Genomic DNA, 17,836 nt, shown 5'->3' with positions numbered 1-17,836 from the left:
AGAATGTTTAAGTATATAAAAAACTTGTAAAAACATTATAAATATAATTAAGATACAACAAACTGGAAAAATATTGATAACAAATGTTATCGCCAAAGTTTCAGTGCTGTGCTACAATCAGCATGTACCTATTTGTGAAAGCCAACTGCATATAACTCTTCTCATCTTTGTGTTCAGTAACATAGCACTGGTGTTCCAAATCAATCGTAGTAATAGTGTTTACACCATGGAAATAGGAAAGCACTACAAATCAGATTTTTATCACCCAGAAAAAGATGGATTGCTGATTGTTAAACATTTATGAATGTACCACTGGATGTTATTCTTAGTTAATAAAAATGCATATCAAGTCAATAATAATTAAAAAGCACTAATCACCCCTCCAACACATTGACTAAAGACATTAATAGATTATTGACAGAGAAAATTTAAATTGTTATAGTCACTTTTAGAAAGTGAAAAAAATCTCAGTTCTAACCAAATTAGCAAAGATTAAAACAACAAACCTCAATACTTGCAGCAGTATAGTGAAGAAAGAACTTTCCTATATGCTATAGAAGTATAAATAACTATAAACTTTCCAGAATTCAATTTGGAAAAATGCATCAAAAAATTTCACAGTGGCCTTGGCCGGTTGGCTCAGCGGTAGAGCGTTGGCCTGGCGTGCAGGGGACTCCGGTTCGATTCCCGGCCAGGGCACATAGGAGGAGAAGCGCCCATTTGCTTCTCCACCCCCCCTCCTTCCTCTCTGTCTCTCTCTTCCCCTCCCGCAGCCAAGGCTCCATTGGAGCAAAGATGGCCCGGGAGCTGGGGATGGCTCCTTGGCCTCTGCCCCAGGCGCTAGAGTGGCTCTGGTCGCGGCAGAGCGACGCCCTGAGGGGCAGAGCATCGCCCCCTGGTGGGCAGAGCGTGACCCCCTGGTGGGCGTGCCGGGTGGATCCCGGTGGGGCGCATGCAGGAGTCTGTCTGACTGTCTCTCCCCGTTTCCAGCTTCAGAAAAAACAAAACAAACAAACAAAAAAATTTCACAGTGTTCATCCCTGGTATTTCTACTTCTAAGAATTGATAGTATGAAAATAATTCAAATGATGATACATATCTATGCACAAAGATATTTCAATATTAGAATAATTAAGCAAATCATGGTGTATATAGAATGCAAAGAGCTTTTAATGACATGAGTTTATCACATAATTTTATATAAAAGACTGTGCTTACAAATGTAGTCTCAGCATCTTAAACGGAGCATCTGGAAAGACTAGAGGGACCTATATTTGAGTGTAGAGATTACTGTTTGGTGGTGGAATTATGAGAAATTCTTTCCCAGGTTTAAATTTTTTTCTAAACTTTCAAAATAGTACAATGAACAAGTATTATTTTTATAAATTGGAAATAAAACACAATAAAGCAATGTTACACATAAAATTCTTCAGTTATAATTAATAAAAAAATAATAAAATAATTTTAAAACATAATTAGCTGGCAGCTTAAACCAAGAAATAATTTAGTTTTAAAAAGGAACAAGCAACTTAAATGCTGCAGTTATGGTTGATTATAAAATTTTTTTTTCATTTCTTTTAACGGCCCAGGTCAAGCATCAGTTTACACTGAAGACGTATCTTGCCAGTCAATTTGCAAATAGGCTGATTTGGTTAATGATTTAGATTCTTTAAAAATACTTCAATGGCTTCTATTTCTCTACAAAATACTTATTTCTTTATAGTCAGTTATTTACTAAAGGTAGCCTATACCGTATTTCCCCATGTATAAGACACACCTTAATTTTAGGGCCTAAAATTAGAAAAAAAATGTATTACATAAAGTTATTGAACTCAAGTTTTATTCATCATAAAATTCATACAATTCCTTATCACTGTCAAAACTCCCATCCATTAGCTTGTCCTCATCTGTGTCTGATAATGATTCACTGTCTTCAACAATGAGTGCAAAAACAAGTGTGCAAAAGCAGGAAATGCAAGTAAAAAACTATAACCACTGTATAAGACACAACCAGTTTTTAGACCCCAAATTTTTCAAAAAAGGGTGCATCTTATACATGGGGGAATATGGGTAGTTTTTCATAATGTTTTATTATTTATTTTTTTTGTATTTTTCTGAAGCGAGAAGTAGGGAGGCAGAGAGACAGGCTCCCACATGCACCCGACTGGGATCCACTCAGCAAGCTAGGGGATGATGCTCTGCCCATCTGGTGTGTTGTTCCATTGCAAAGGAAGCCATTCTAACGCCTGAGGCAGAGGCCATGGAGCCATCCTCAGTGCCCAGGCCAATTTGCTCCAATGTAGCCTTGGCTGTGGGAAGGGAGAGAGAGACAGAGAGAAAGGAGAGGGAGAAGGGTGGAGAAGCAGATGGGTGCTTCTCCTGTGTACCCTGGCCAGGAATCAAACCCGGAACTTTCACATGCCTGGTTGACACTCTACCACTGAGCCAACTGTCCAGGGCTATCTTCATAATGTTGTAACTATACAGCCTTTAAAATATTTTCTAATTCAGTTTTTGGCACAATCATACAGGTCCTCCTCATTTTTCTTTTTTCTTTAAATATATATTAAGTGAGAGGCAGGGAGGCAGAGAGACAAACTCCCGCATACACCCCTACTGGGATCCACCCAACAAGCCCCCTACCTGGGTGATGCTCTACCCATCTGAGGCTGCTGATCTGTTGCTTGGCAACTGAGCCATCTTTGGTGCCTGAGGAGAGGCCATGGAGCCATCCTCAGAGCCTGGGGCCAAGTTGCTTGAATCCTTTGAGCCATATCTTTGGGAAGGGGAGAGAGAGAGAGAGAGAGAGAGGGAAAAAGAGAGAGAGAGAGAAGGAGGAGAGGAAAAAGTGGAGAAGCGATGGTTGCTTCCCCTGTGCGCCCTGACTGGGAATTGAACCTGGGACATTCACACACTAGGCCAATGCTCTGCTGCTGAGCCAACCAGCCAGGACTTCATTTTTCCTATATATGCCAAACCTCTAACAGGATTGTAAATATTTTAAGATTTTACAGTTTTTGGAAAATGTTTTGGCTTTGCTTTTTATCAGAGCTAATCCAAGATGATTATTGCAGGAAAAGAAGCTCTTAGCAAGACTCAAGAGATCTGGTAACATTTCTTCTTTTATTGCTAAGATATTTTTATTGGGGTATAATTAATATGTATTAAAATGTACAAATCAAAGTATATGTCTGTATTTTTATGAATATAATCAACCATATAACTACTCAGATCAAAATATAGAATATTCTAGAAGCATTTTGATATTTCTTCAAGTGCTATTTTCTTTTCAATTACTAAGAAGTCTTGACTACTAAATTGGAATTTTATTTTAGTGCTAGTTCTATATTACTTGATTTGCTCATCATCTCCAAGTTACTGGGTATCTTATACCTTGTCACTTTCATGACACTTTATTATGCCTGAAATACCTTTGAGTGATTTTAGAAGTGGCACTGACTTTTAGGCCCTGGGGTCAATTCAGTATGTGCTGAATGCAAATAAAGTGCTTTTAAGAAGTTCACTAAGGTTTTCAAAATTTCTACATTCCCTCAAATACATTATGGGAGTTGCCAGACTCTATTGATAAAATATAAATTAATAAATACAGTATCCTTAGTCTTAAGTACAAAGCCATGAGGAAAACACTGATGGGTTAATCTCTCTCTCTCTCTCCCTCTTTTTTTTTTATTTTTATATAAGCCACTATTCTGTCTGATAGTATAAAAGGACATAGGGGAGGGAATTGGCATCAATTCTCATGATAATCTTACACATTTTTGGCCAGCTTCCTAAAGTGTATCCTATGAAATCCTTGCCTGAGAATTGCTACCCCAGATTCATCATGCCCGTTACCACTTTAAAAATAGGCCTGAAAGATCCTTGTCAGTTAGCCCAATCAGGTAGACTGCTGTCCCAACACACAAATGTTATGAGTTCAGTTCTTGGTCAGGGCGTATATGGGGAGCAACCAATGAGAGTACAACTAAATGGAACAACAAATGAATGCTTCTCTCTCTCCCCCCATTTTTCTCTCCGTCTCTCTAAAATCAATCAATAAAACAAACAAAAACAGGCTGAAAGGCCTGTAGTAAAAACCTATTTATCATGGTTTAACTCAAGGGTTCTTTTTTTTCTAATCAGAAACTGTTTCTGATAATTAATGGCTTAATTATCATTCATTCATTCTTTCAGAGTGCTGATTACCTACCAGACATTCTCATCATCTGGTGTGTGATTCACCAGTGAACAAAACAAAGTCCTTGTCCGCATGAAAATTATATTTTAGGAAACAATAAATATTGAATAAATACAGACCATGGTAGTATGCAAAAAGTGCTATAAATAAAAATTATGTAAATTATATCAGGTTTAAGGGATACTGTGAATGTTGGGGAGGGGAAGGGTGCTATTTCATAGCATGTCAAGGCCATCCTTTCTGATAAGGCCATATCTGAGCAGGGACAAGAAGGGAATGAAGAACACTTCATAGGAATTTGTAGGGGAAGATGATCCCGCCAATGTGAATAAATAGTGAGTGCCAATGCCCTGAGCCAGAGTGTAGGGCATGTTTTAGAGAGATCTGGGAGGTAGTATGTATGGCCAGAGGGAAGGAGAGAGCAGTATGAGATGGGGTCAGAAAGATTTGGGGGATCAGATTGTAATGGGATTATGAACCAGCATTAACACTATATTATAAAAACCTCTATTTGAAATGATTAAGTTAAACACAACGGAGAAACGAAAGCCTCTTCAATAAATGGTGCTGGGGAAATTGGAGAGCCACATACAAAAAGAATGAAACTTGACTTCAGTTTGTCCCCCTCCACAAAAATTAATTCAAATGGATCAAAGACCTAAATATAAGATTTGAAACAATAAATTACATAGTTTAGTACTCATAGGTACTAAACTCATGAACCTTGGCCATAGAGAACAATTATAAATTTGACCCGAAAGGCAAGAGAAGTCAAGGCAAAAATAAATGAATGGGACTATATCAAACTAAAAAGCTTCTGTACAGCAAAAGAAACTGACAACAAAACAAATAGGTAGCCAACTAAATGAAAGATGATATTTTCGAACAACAGCTCAGATAAGGGGTTAATATTCAAAATATATAAAGAACTCACAAAACTTAGTAACAAACAAGCAAACAATCCAATTAAAAATGTGGAAAGGACATGAACAGACACTTCTCCCAAGAGGACATACAAATGGCTGACAGGTATATGAAAAGATGCTCATCTTCACTAGCTAATTGAGAAATACAAATCAAAACTACAATGAGATGTCACTGCACACCTGTTAGATTGCTTATTATCAATAAGACAGGTAATAACAAGTGTTGGAGAAGCTGTGGAGAAAAAGGAACTCTTATTCATTACTGATGAGAATGAAAATTAGTACAACCATTATGGAAGAAAGTATGGTGGTTCCTCAAAAAATTAAGAATATAATTACCATATGACTCAGCAATTCCTCTACTGGGTATCTACCCTCAAAACTTGGAAACATTGGTACGTAAGGACACACACACACCCATGTTCATCACAGCCTTGTTCACAGTGGCTAAAATCCAGAGACAAAGTGCACCTCGATAGAGGATTGGATAAGGAAGATGTGGTACATATATACAATGGAATACTACTCAGCCATAAGAAATGATGACATAGGGTCATTTACAACAACATGGATGGACCTTGAGAACATTATACCGAGTGAAATAAGTAAATCAGAAAAAGCTAAGAACTGTATGATTTCACACATAGGTGGGATATAAAACTGAGACTCATGGACATAAATAAAAGTGAAGTGGTCACCAGGGAGAGGGGGACATAGGGGAGGGATAAGAGGACTTGAGTGAATGTGGAAAGGGTGAGGGTGAGGGTAAGGGGCAGGGTGTAAAGAAGGACAAATTTAAACTTAAAAAATAGGAACTTATTTCTATAATTGAAAAATGACATTGGTATTTGGCAGTGGTGGTATTCAAATAATTTAAGAACTGGTTCTCTGCCCTAATGACCACTTTAAGTATAAAAAAAGATATACTGAAAGGTAGTTTATTATTTCATGCATTTCATACTTAAATAAGGACAATAAAAGAGGTACACAATACGCTGTTGCGCAGGTGAACATTAACAAAGAGTAAGGAATGTCAATTTGTGAGTTCTACATTGGGCAGCTACCCAGGCACCCCCCTTAGAGAGAACCCTGATTAAAAGTGCAATTTTAACAACTGGTTTGCCAAACTCAACAAAAATTAGATATTTGTTCTGCTGAACTAGTGAAAAGTGGCTGGATCCTACCACTGGTGGTTGGTAATCTCTGTCAAGCAAGGATGCCAGCATGTGGGAAATGAAGAACTACCTCAATGTTTTGGCTGAGTTTTTTGACAATACTGGTGATGGTCTGAATATGGTTTTCCAGTAGCTTCCTGGCAAGTGACTCCTCTTTTTGAAAGCCGTGGGTCCCCTGAAGACAAGCAGAGAGGTCCTCTTTGATGCGGAAGGCTTGCTCAAGGAGAAAGGCTATGGTGCGCTCCTGGTTGCTCAGTCTGTCTTCCAGCTGACTTCTCTGGTTGCGTGGAATGGCAGGGAGGAAAGAGCGACCCCTGTTCAGGACAAAGAAACAACACCAGGGCTGTTACAAGAATGAACTTGGAGGAGCCAGAACCAGAACCTGCATCCTTACTTCTATTCCTGTATCTTCTCACCTGTGAGAAGTCTAGTAGGAGGTTAGCACCTACATAGTTAGTTAGACTCTCGGTTTATACTTCATCTGAGAAGCAGTTCTGACTTACACTTGGATCTTACAGCATGCATTTTCTCATGTTTCCCATGCAGGAATTGTTCTGTATTTTACCTACTATTCTAACAAGCCAAGTTGGATGCACATAAATTTAGTACCTGTTAATTCTATATTGAGAACAGGGCTACTTTCTTATAGCTAGAAACGATGCTAGCTGAAAGGCAAAGATGAACAAAAGAGTCAGAAGTTTGCCTGACCTGTGGTGGTGCAGTGGATAAAGCATCGACCTGGAAATGCTGAGGTTGCTGGTTCGAAACCCTGGGCTTGCCTGGTCAAGGCACATATGGGAGTTGATGCTTCCAGCTCCTCCCCACCTTCTCTCTCTATCTCTCTCCTCTCTCTCTCCCTCTCTGTCTCTCTCTCTCCCTTTCTCTCTCCTCTCTAAAATGAATAAATAAAATAAAATAAATAAAAAAAAGAAACCTTTAAAAAAAAGAGTCAGAAGTTCAATGAAGAGTAAATTGAATAAATGAGAAAAAGGAAAAGACAAAAGCTAGGGCTATTTATAATAGTATTAGGGCAAAGACGTAAAATTTTGATAGCCTCTATTTGTATTAGCATATTGCTCTTTCCCCTCACAGATAAACTTCTTGAAGGACAAGCTACTCTTGTTGTGTCTTTTTCTTTAATTTACTTTGCTTAGTTTTGTGACCGGCCTCTGAAGTCTGCACCAGGGATTTTGCTCTAGTGTGTCACTAAGGTCACACTAGAGGTCACTAAGGCCAGTCAACATCCCCTCCTCAGACAAGCCTTCCCCTCAGTCACTTTCTATCATGATACCCATGTCTCCTCTTCCGAGCACTTGGCATTGCCAAGAATTATCTTGTTCACTTGTGTTTATATTCTTCTGTCTGTTACTAGAATGAAAGCTCTTTGGGTGGGTGCTCTAACTTGTTCTCCACAGTGTCCCTGACACTGAGAGGAGTGCATAACACATAATAGGTAGTAAAAAAATATTTGTTGACTGACTGACTTCTCTACTGGACTGTTCCCTTTAAGGCTCAGTTGGAAAATTTAAAAAAAAAGAAAAAAGAAACGGTTTATAAAACTACAGGTCGTGGGAGCTTCAAGGTGTACAGTTCCTTCTCTCCAGCAGCATTAACAGCACCCGCCTGGTGAGGCTCCTCTTCCTGTCACCTGCTCGTCTGAGTGATGGGAAGGCTTTGCTAAGGGGTTTCATCAATCATATTCCATCTGCCTCTCATTTGACTCAGAATGTTCTTCTGGAAAGTTACCAAATGGAGCCTCATCTTGATAAAATCCATTCCTCTCACACCCCAGCATGCCGATAGTGCTACCCTGGACCTGTGAGTCACAGGCAGCAGGGGGGCAGGATGTCGGACTGGCCGAGGGTGACACGTAGCCTAGTGGTGGACTGCAGATTTGCTCATCATTTTTTTTGAGCTAGTGCTTCTTTCTGGCTTCCAGACCATCTGCAGCCTGGATTGGCAAAGGAAAGGGCATCTCATCTCCAGTCTCCATTTCTATACAAAGATTTGTAAATTATGCTATATTCCTCTCAAAATTTAGATTTTCTCTTAGGGGTCCCCAGTGTGGCAAACTCTGTAGGTTACCTTCCCAATAGCCATCCTTCTCCTCTGCCTGAGTTGCTTCATCCTCCTGTTCCTGCGTCCTTTGGAAGGGGCAAACTAATCATGAGGTTCCCATTATTCTGGTCTAAGATGCAGTTGGTTCAGGTAGGAGTATGTGGAGAAATTCTGGCCAGTGAGACTCAAGGGGATGCCTACTGTGGGGCTTTGGGTACGGTTTTCAAGAAGAGACACATAGAAAGAAACTTCCCTTGTCTTTTCTGGATGTTGTCATGTCTCTGCTTGATGTCTGGAACCCCTTGAAGCCATTGATCATGAGGGAAAAGAGAATGGCAGGGAGGAAGGATAGAAAACACTTGGGTTCTTGATATTGTTAAGCCTCTAAGTTAGCCAAATTCTAGATATTTTTATGTGAACCAATCCATGTCCTTACATTTAAGCCATTTTGCTTGGAATTTTTTATGTGAAGCTGAAAGTATTATATCTGTATCTAATAACTTACCAATAAAAATGTCAGTTGCAATAGAGATACATCAATTAGTCAGAATTTACTAAATGTCTACTCTAGCCCATATACAATATACAGAAGTTTCATCCATCAAGGAACTTGATGGTCTAATTCAGTGTTCCTCATAAAGAAACGAATAGGATAGGCCCTGGCCGGTTGGCTCAGCAGTAGAGTGTCGGCCTGGCGTGCGGGGGACCCGGGTTCGATTCCCGGCCAGGGCACATAGGAGAAGCGCCCATTTGCTTCTCCACCCCCACCCCCTCCTTCCTCTCTGTCTCTCTCTTCCCCTCCCGCAGCCAAGGCTCCATTGGAGCAAAGATGGCCCGGGCGCTGCGCTGGGGATGGCTCCTTGGCCTCTACCCCAGGCGCTAGAGTGGCTCTGGTCGCGGCAGAGTGATGCCCCAGAGGGGCAGAGCATCGCCCCCTGGTGGGCAGAGCATCGCCCCTGGTGGGCGTGCCGGGTGGATCCCAGTCGGGTGCATGCGGGAGTCTGTCTGACTGTCTCTCCCCGTTTCCAGCTTCAGAAAAATACAAAAAAAAAAAAAAAAAAAAAAAAAAAAAAAAGAAAGAAAGAAACGAATAGGATCATGGGGATTGAAAAGGGAGAGGAAGTTGTTAAAATACAGATTCCTTGGCTCCACCATTGAACTACTAAATCATAATCTTTGAGGTGTGAAGGGAAGAGCAAGAATATGTATTTTAAATAAGCACTGATGTGATTCTAATATAGTTTAAAGAATGAACAGCTCTAATTCAAGACAGTTAGGGTGAATCAGTGCATAATACAAGGCAGGATATATAATAAAGTGCTGAAGTGTGAAACATGGAATATGAGCTCTCGAGTTATGTAGATATTCAGAAGCAGCTTGGCAAGTTGGAAGGCAAGGTAGACTGAGGGTAGAACACAGGTTCTACCACTTACCAACCAAGTGTTGCAGTTAGTTCATCTTTAAACAGGGCTAACCGGGCCTACTTCGCTGTCTGGTTATAAATTCTGAGATGACATGTGAGAAGAATGAGCCACACAGCTGCTCTGCAGTCCAGGGTTACGCGGGACACACATTCAATCATTTATCAGGTGTGCTGCTGCCTGGTGTCAAGCTTGTAGAAAAGAGACAGGAAAGCAGACCTAAGCCGACAGAAGGGCCAGTGAAACGTGACTGCCGCTCTGCTCAGATGCCAGTCTGTGGTCCTGCCTGTTATGGCTGGCCTCAATGTTGTTGCTATGTGGCACACTGAAGGGTGCCGCTCCTCTGAGGAGAGCAGCAGCTAGTGCTATGGAAATGTACTTGCCTGCAACGATGGGAACATTAAGTTACATAGAAATACTGGACTGTAGTTATTTCTTTTCCTTAATGTTTATTTTTAAAGTTATATTTAAGTGGAGGGTATTCCTTTTTTAAAAAATTTTATTGATTTTAATTTATTGTGTTTACATAGATTCAAGTGTTCAACCGAATACATCCCCCCATCCCCCATGTTCCCCTCAACATCACCCTTGCACCCTCCCCCCAACGCCTTGCTCCCTTCCCTCCAAGATTTGCTGTCCTGTTCTCTATAACACTGTGTTATGTATATGTAATTTCACTAATATTTTTCCCTTCTCTGATCCCATCTTCTCTTCCACTTTCCCTCTGACCACTTTCTCTCTGGTCCCTTTGATCCCACCTCTGTCTCTGTTCCATTCCTCAGTTCACATGGTTCATTAGATTCCTCAAATGAGTGAGGTCATATGATATTTTTCTTTCTCTGCCTGGCTTATTTCACTTAGCATGATAGTTTCCAGGTCCATCCATGTTGTTGTAAAAGGTAAGATTTTCTTCTTCTTTACAGCCACGTAATATTCCATTGTGTATATGTACCATTGCTTTTTAATCCACTCATCCACTGATGGACACTTGGGCTATTTCCAGATCTTGGCTATTGTAAACAATGCTGCAGTAAACATAGGGGTGCATTTCTTCTTTTGAATCAGTGATTTGGTATTCATAGAATATATTTCTAAAAGTGGGATAGCTGGGTCAAAGGGCAATTCCATTTTTAATTTTTTGAGGAAACCTCATACTGTTTTCCACAGTGGTTGCACCAGTCTGACAGGTAGGAGCGCCATTCTGATAGGTGTGAGGTGTTATCTCATTGTGGTTTTAATTTGCATTTCTCTGATGATTAGTGATGTTGAACATTTTTTCATATGTCTATTGGCAATCTGTATGTCCTCTTGGAGAAGTGTCATTCATTTCTTTGGCCCTTTTTTTTTTTTGTATTTTTCTGAAGTTGGAAATGGGGAGGCAGTCAGACAGACTCCCGCATGTGCCCGACTGGGATCTACCCGGCACGCCCACCAGGGGGCGATGCTCTGCCCATCTGGGGTGTTGCTCTGTTGCAACCAGAGCCATTCTAGCACCTGAGGCAGAGGCCATGGAGCCATTCTCAGCGCCCGGGCAAACTTTGTTCCAATGGAGCCCTGGCTGCAGGAGGGGAAGAGAGAGACAGAGAGGAAGGAGAGAGGGAGGGGTGGAGAAGCAGATGGGCGCTTCTCCTGTGTGCCCTGGCTGGGAATCAAACCTGGGACTCCTGCATGCCAGGCCGACGCTCTACCACTGAGCCAACCGGCCAGGGCCACTTTTGCCCATTTTTTGATTGGATTGTTTACCTTCCTGGTGTTGAGTTTTACAAGTTCTTTATAAATTTTGGTTATTAACCCCTTATCAGATGTATTGGCGAATATATTCTCCCATTGTGTGGGTTGTCTTTTTATTTTGTTAATGGTGTCTTTTGCTGTGCAAAAGCTTTTTAGTTTTATATAGTCCCATTTGTTCATCCTGTCCTTTATTTCACTTGCCTGTGGAGGTAAATCAGCAAAAATATTGCTACAAGAGATATCAGAAAGTTTAATGACTATGTTTTCTTCCAAGATGTTTATGGTATCATGACTTATATTTAAATCTTTTCTCTATGTGAGTTGATTTTTGTGAATGGTGTAAGTTGGTGATCCAGTTTCATTTTTTTTGCAAGTACTTGTCCAATTTTCCCAACACCATTTGTTAAAGATGCTGTCTTTACTTTATTGTATGCTCTTACCTCCTTTGTCAAATATCAATTGTCCATATAGGTGTGGGTTTATTTCTGGGTTCTCTGTTCTGTTCCGTTGATCTGTATGCCTGTTCTTATGCTATTAGCAAGCTGTTTTGAGTATGATGACCTTGTAGAATAATTTGATATCAGGAAGTATGATACCTTCCACTTTATTCTTTTTCAGGATTGCTGAGGCTATTTGTGTTCTTTTTTGATTCCATATACATTTTTGAAATATTTCTTCTATGTCTTTGAAGTATGTCATTGGTTTTTTAATAGGAATTGCATTGAATTTATAGATTGATTTGGGTAGGATAGACATTTTAATGATGTTTATTCTTTCTATCCATGAAAATGGTATATGCTTTCACTTGTTTGTATCTTCCTTGATTTTCTTTATCAATGTTTTATAATTTTACGAGTACAAGTCTTTAACCTCTTTGGTCAAATTTACTCCTAGGTACTTTATTTTTTTGTTGCAATAGTAAAGGGGATTGTTTTCTTAATTTCTCTTTCAGACAGTTCATTGTTGGTGTATAAAAATGCCACTGATTTCTGAATATTGATTTTATATTCTGCCACCTTGCTGAATTCATTTATCAAATCCAGTAGTTTTTTTAACTGAGACTTCAGGGTTTTCTATACAGTATCATATCTTCAGCAAATAATGACAGTTTTACTTCTTCTTTTCCAATTTGGATGCCTTTTATCTCTTCTACTTGTCTGATTGCTATAGCTAGGACTTCCAGAACTATTTTGAATAAGAGTGGTGAAAGGGGGCACCCCTCCCTTGTTCCTGATCTTAAGGGGATTTCTTTTCATTTTTACACATTGATTATGATGTTAGCTTTGGATTTGGTATAGATGGCCTGTATCATGTTGAGGTATGATCCCTTTATCCCCACTTTGCTGAGAGTTTTGATCATAAATGGGTGCTGGATTTTATCAAATGCTTTTTCTGCATCTATTGATATTATTACGTGATTTTCATCCTTTCTTTTATGTGTTGAATCACATTGATTGATTTGAGAATATTGTACCAGCCTTGTCTCCGCAGAATAAATCCCACCTAATCATGATGTATGATTTTTTTCATGTATTGCTGGATTTGGTTTGCTAATATTTTGTTGAGAATTTTATTATCTAAGTTCATCAGGGATATTGGTCTACAGTTTTCTTTCTTTGTGTTGTCTTTGCCTGGTTTTAGAATCAGAATTATGCTTGTCTCATAAAAGAAGTTTGGAATTCTTCCCTCCTCTTAAATTTTTTGAAATAGCTTGAGAAGGATAGGAATTATTTCTTCTTTGAATATTTGGTAGTATTCCCCTGTGAAGCCATCTGGTCCAGGACTTTTGTTTGTTGGGAGTTTTTTGATAACTGTTTCAATCTCATTTGATGAAATCAATCTGTTTAGGTTTTCTGATTCTTCTATATTGATTTTTGAAAGATTATATGTTTCAAGGAATTTGTCCCATTTCACATAGGTTGTCTAATTTTATGGCATACAGTTCTTATAGTATTTTCTTGCAATCCTTTGTATTTCTGCTGTGTCAGTTGTTACTTCTCCTCTCTCATTTCTAATTTTATTTATTTGAGTCCTCTCTCTTTTTTCCTTGGTGAGTCTGGTTAAAGGTTCATCTATCTTGTTTACCTTTTCAAAGAACCAGCTTTTGGTTTCATTGATCTTCTGTGTTGTTTTTTTAGCCTCTATGTAATTTATTTCCACTCTGATCTTTATTATTTCCTTCCTTCTACTTCCTCTGGGTTTTACTTGCTGGTTTTTTTTTTTTTAGTTCTTTTAGATGCAGGGTTAAATAGTTTATTTGAGCTTTTTCTTGCTTCTTAAGGTATGCCTGTAATGCTACAAACTTCCTTCTCACAACTGCTTTTGCTGTGTCTCATAAATTTTGAGTTGTTTGAATGTTTGAATGTTTTTCAGTTTTTCTATTGTAATTGATTTCTAGTTTCATGCCATTGTGATCAAAGAAGATGCTTGATATGATTTCAATCTTCTTAAATTTATTGAGACTCCTTTTGTGTCCTAACATGTGGTCTATCCTAGTGAATGTACCATGAGCACTTGAAAAGAATGTATATTCTGCTGCTTTGGGGTGAAATGTTCTGAAGTTATCTATTAAATTCAGTTGATGTGTCCTTTAAGTATGCTGTTTCTTTTTAAATTTTTTTCCTTGAGGATCTATCCAGTGATGTAAGTGGGGTATTAGAATCCCCTATTATTATAGTATTGCTGTTGATCTCACCCTTCATGTCCATCAAAATCTGCTTTATATATTTAGGTGCTCCTATATCAGGTGCATAGATATTTATAATGGTTATATCTTCCTGTTGGATTGTTCCCTTTATCATTATGTAGTGACCCTCTTTATCCCTTACTATAGCCTTTGTTTTAAAGTCTATTTTGTCAGATATAAGTATTGCTACCCCAGCTTTATTTTTTTTTAATAATTTTATTTTTTTAATGGGGTGACATCAATAAATCAGAATACATATATTCAAAGATAACAAGTCCAGGTTATCTTGTTCAATTATGTTGCATACCCATCACCCAAAGTCAGATTGTCCTCTGTCACCTTCTATCTTGTTTTCTTTGTGCCCCTCCCCCTCCCCCCTTTCCCTCTCCCATTCCCCCCTCCCCCCCCCCCGTAACCACCACACTCTTATCAATGTCTCTTAGTTTCACTTTTATGTCCCACCTACGTATGGAATAATGCAGTTCCTGTTTTTTTCTGATTTACTTATTTCGCTTCGTATCATGTTATCAAGATCCCACCATTTTGCTGTAAATGTTCCGCTGTCATCATTTCTTATGGCTGAGTAGTATTCTATAGTGTATATGTGCCACATCTTCTTTATCCAGTCATCTATTGACGGGCTTTTTGGTTGTTTCCATGTCCTGGCCACTGTGAACAATGCTGCAATGAACATGGGGCTGCATGTGTCTTTACGTATCAATGTTTCTGAGTTTTGGGGGTATATACCCAGTAGAGGGATTGGTGGGTCATAAGGTAGTTCTATTTTCAGTTTTTTGAGGAACCACCATACTTTCTTCCATAATGGTTGTACTACTTTACATTCCCACCAACAGTGTATGAGGGTTCCTTTTTCTCCACAGCCTCTCCCCCAGCTTTATTTTCATTTCCATTTGCATGAAATATTTTTTTTCATCCCTTTACTCTGTCTATGTGTATCTTTTGTTTTGAGGTGTGTCTCTTGTAGACAGCATATGTATGGGTCCTGTTTTCTTATCTACGCAGCTACCCTATGTATTTTGATTGGAGCATTTAACCCATTTACATTTAATGTTATTATTGATAAGTAGTTGTTTACTGCCATTTTACTCTTTAAATCTACTTTTTTTTTTCTACATTTTTCCCCTTTGATCTATTTACAACAGGCCCCTTAACATTTCTTGCAGCATTGGTTTGGTTGTAATAAATTCCTTGAGTTTTTTTTTTGTTTTTGTTTTGTCTGGGAAGCTTTTTATTTCTTCTTTATTTTTAAATGATAGCCTTGCTGGATAAAGAAGTCTTGGTTGTAGCCTCTTGTTCTGCATTACTTTGAATATTTCTTGCCATTCCCTTCTGGCCTCAAGAATTTCTGTTGAAAAGTTCAATGTCATCCTAATGGGGGCTTCTTTGTAGGTAACTGACTGCTTTTCTCTCGCAGCTTTTAGTATTCTTTCTTTATCCCTTAACTTTGGTATTTTAATTATGATGTGTCTTGGTGTAGGTCTCTTTGAGTTCTTCTTTAATGGGATTCTTGGTGCTTTCTGAACTTGTGTGACTTTTTCCTTCAGCAATTTAGGGAAGGTTTTAGCTTTGATTTTTCAATTAGGCTTTCTATCCCTTGTTCTTTCTCTTCTCCTTCAGGAATCCCTATGATGCGGATGTTTCTCTTCATGTTGTCACAGAGCTCTCTTAGAGTTTCCTCAGACTTTTTTGAGCCTCTTTTCTTTTTGCCACTCTGCTTCCATGCTTTTGTTTATTTTTTTCTCTAAATATCTGATTTGATCCTCTGCTTCATCCAGCCTGCTTTTAATTCCTTCTAGTGTAGTCTTCATTTCTGATATTTTATTTGTCATTTCTGTCTGATTCTTTTTTATGATCTTAGCATCCTTTTTGATGCTTGCTATCTCTTTATTTAGGTGCTCATTATGTCCATCCATTATTGCTCTAAGATCCTTGAGCATCCTAACAATCATTATTTCAAACTCTGCATCAGGTATCTTGGTTATTTCTATCTCATTCAGTTCTTTTTTTTGGTGGGGGCGATTTCTCTTTTTGATTCATTCGAATTGCAATTCTCTGTCTTCCCATTTTGTCTGAGTATGGACTGCTTCTTTGGATGTGTTGTTTGTGTAGCTAGCTGAGTATAGGGTTGGTGTTGTCTGCCTCCTGCTTTCAGTTGTGTTGTTTCTAGATCTTCTTTGGTTGGCCTCAGCTGTTGTTTGTAATTTGATGTGGGCTACTTGTCTGCTGCAACTGCTCTTTTAGCTATTTGTGTCTGCATTTTCTATGCCTTAGCTGGGTCAGGTGTGAAGAGCCCTTCCTTATGATACCACTCTAACTAGGGTTGTGAGGTCCTGAGCTGATGTTCTTATCTCGCTGATGGATGTGCCAGCCCTGGACCTCCCTGACTGGAACCTGGTGCAGACCAGTGGGGCTCACTGCTTATGACTGGCCCTTAGCAATGTTCTTGGATCTACAGGCGATCCAGAATTTGTGGGTGCCTCTGCTGGGCCCAGATGCCATTGCAATGATCAGCTGCACTCCTAGGCTGGCTTTTATCTGCTGTTGGCCAGTGTGTGTGGCCTCTGTATTCCCAAGGTGTGGTCTATCCACTAGCCCGCCACCACCACCTCCTTGGGTGCTCAGGCACTGGCCCTGCTGAGCACGCAGGCTGTCCCATGGGCTGTCCCACAGGCCTCTATGCAGGCGGTTTCACTGGGCTCCACCCTCACCATTGCAGCACTGGATGCTCTGCCAGTTTCTGCCGCCCGCCGCCGCCACCATGTGGGCCGCCTCACCTAGCTCCGCCCCCCACCACAGCTGGGCCCGCCCAACCTTCGGAGGGTTCTCAGTAGTATTAGGGGGAGGTGTAGCCCAGACTTCAGCACTCAAAACCTGTGTCCCTGATGCGGCCCCTGCTTCTAAGCAACTCTTTGTACTGACTGGAGCAGGAGAGCCTCTGGTGGGTGAGGTAATTGCTTCCCTTTGCTGGTGTTGGTTCTCCCAGGGAAAATGGCCACTTTAGGTTTGGGGAGTGACCCAGTACAGGGTTCAGGGTGGCTGTCCCCCATAGTCCCTCCCTGTGCCCTCTAGACTATACTCTCCTCTCACAACTCCAGTCCTCTCAGTGCTCCCCACTCCCAGAGCCCTGGGTAAATGGCTGTGAATGAGGTTTTCTGCGTGGTCCCTTTAAGACTGAGCCTGGGATTGAGAGTTCTGTCTCTCTCTCTCTCTCACAAACAGTAACCCGGCTCTTCTTTCACCTAAATCCTCCTCTAGTCTCTGGGGCTCTGGTCCTGGGGCTGAGGACCCACAACTCCCTGGGCAACCCACCCCACCATGAGAGACTCTCCAGGCCACCGCCTGCTCCTGGTCCTGGGGCAGCCCTTTCCGCATCTCCACCCTTCCTACCAGTCTCAGTGAGCTTTCTTTGGTGATGCTTGGTTATAGATTCCTCTTAGTTTAGTCCAAAGTTGGTTTTTCAAGATGATTGTTCCCAGGTTGTAACACACTTTGGTTCTAGGAGGTAGGAGTTGTAACGTCCGTCTACTCCATTGCCATTTCTCTTCCCCCCAGGGGAGGGTATTCCTTTTTGAAATTTCTTTTCATACCTAAGATTTACTATTAATTGGAGTGTTGTTATT

The 17,836-nt window shown here is 40.1% G+C and overlaps 1 protein-coding gene across 1 annotated transcript in view; it reads right to left on the bottom strand.

The window, feature by feature from the left end:
- The window catches only part of FAM81B (family with sequence similarity 81 member B), a 71,845-nt gene that overhangs the window by 38,767 nt on the left and 15,242 nt on the right, over positions 1-17,836 (bottom strand). Inside the window, exon 3 of the mRNA XM_066383772.1 lies at positions 6,370-6,613. Coding sequence (XP_066239869.1) covers positions 6,370-6,613 — 244 coding nt within the window. The remainder of the gene's footprint in view (positions 1-6,369; positions 6,614-17,836) is intronic.

Source organism: Saccopteryx leptura, chromosome 4 (assembly GCF_036850995.1).
Source record: "Saccopteryx leptura isolate mSacLep1 chromosome 4, mSacLep1_pri_phased_curated, whole genome shotgun sequence".
In the NCBI taxonomy this organism is placed as follows: domain Eukaryota; kingdom Metazoa; phylum Chordata; class Mammalia; order Chiroptera; family Emballonuridae; genus Saccopteryx; species Saccopteryx leptura.
The sequence above is the reverse complement of the archived record's forward strand: the minus strand, read 5'-3'. Positions and strand labels throughout refer to the sequence as shown.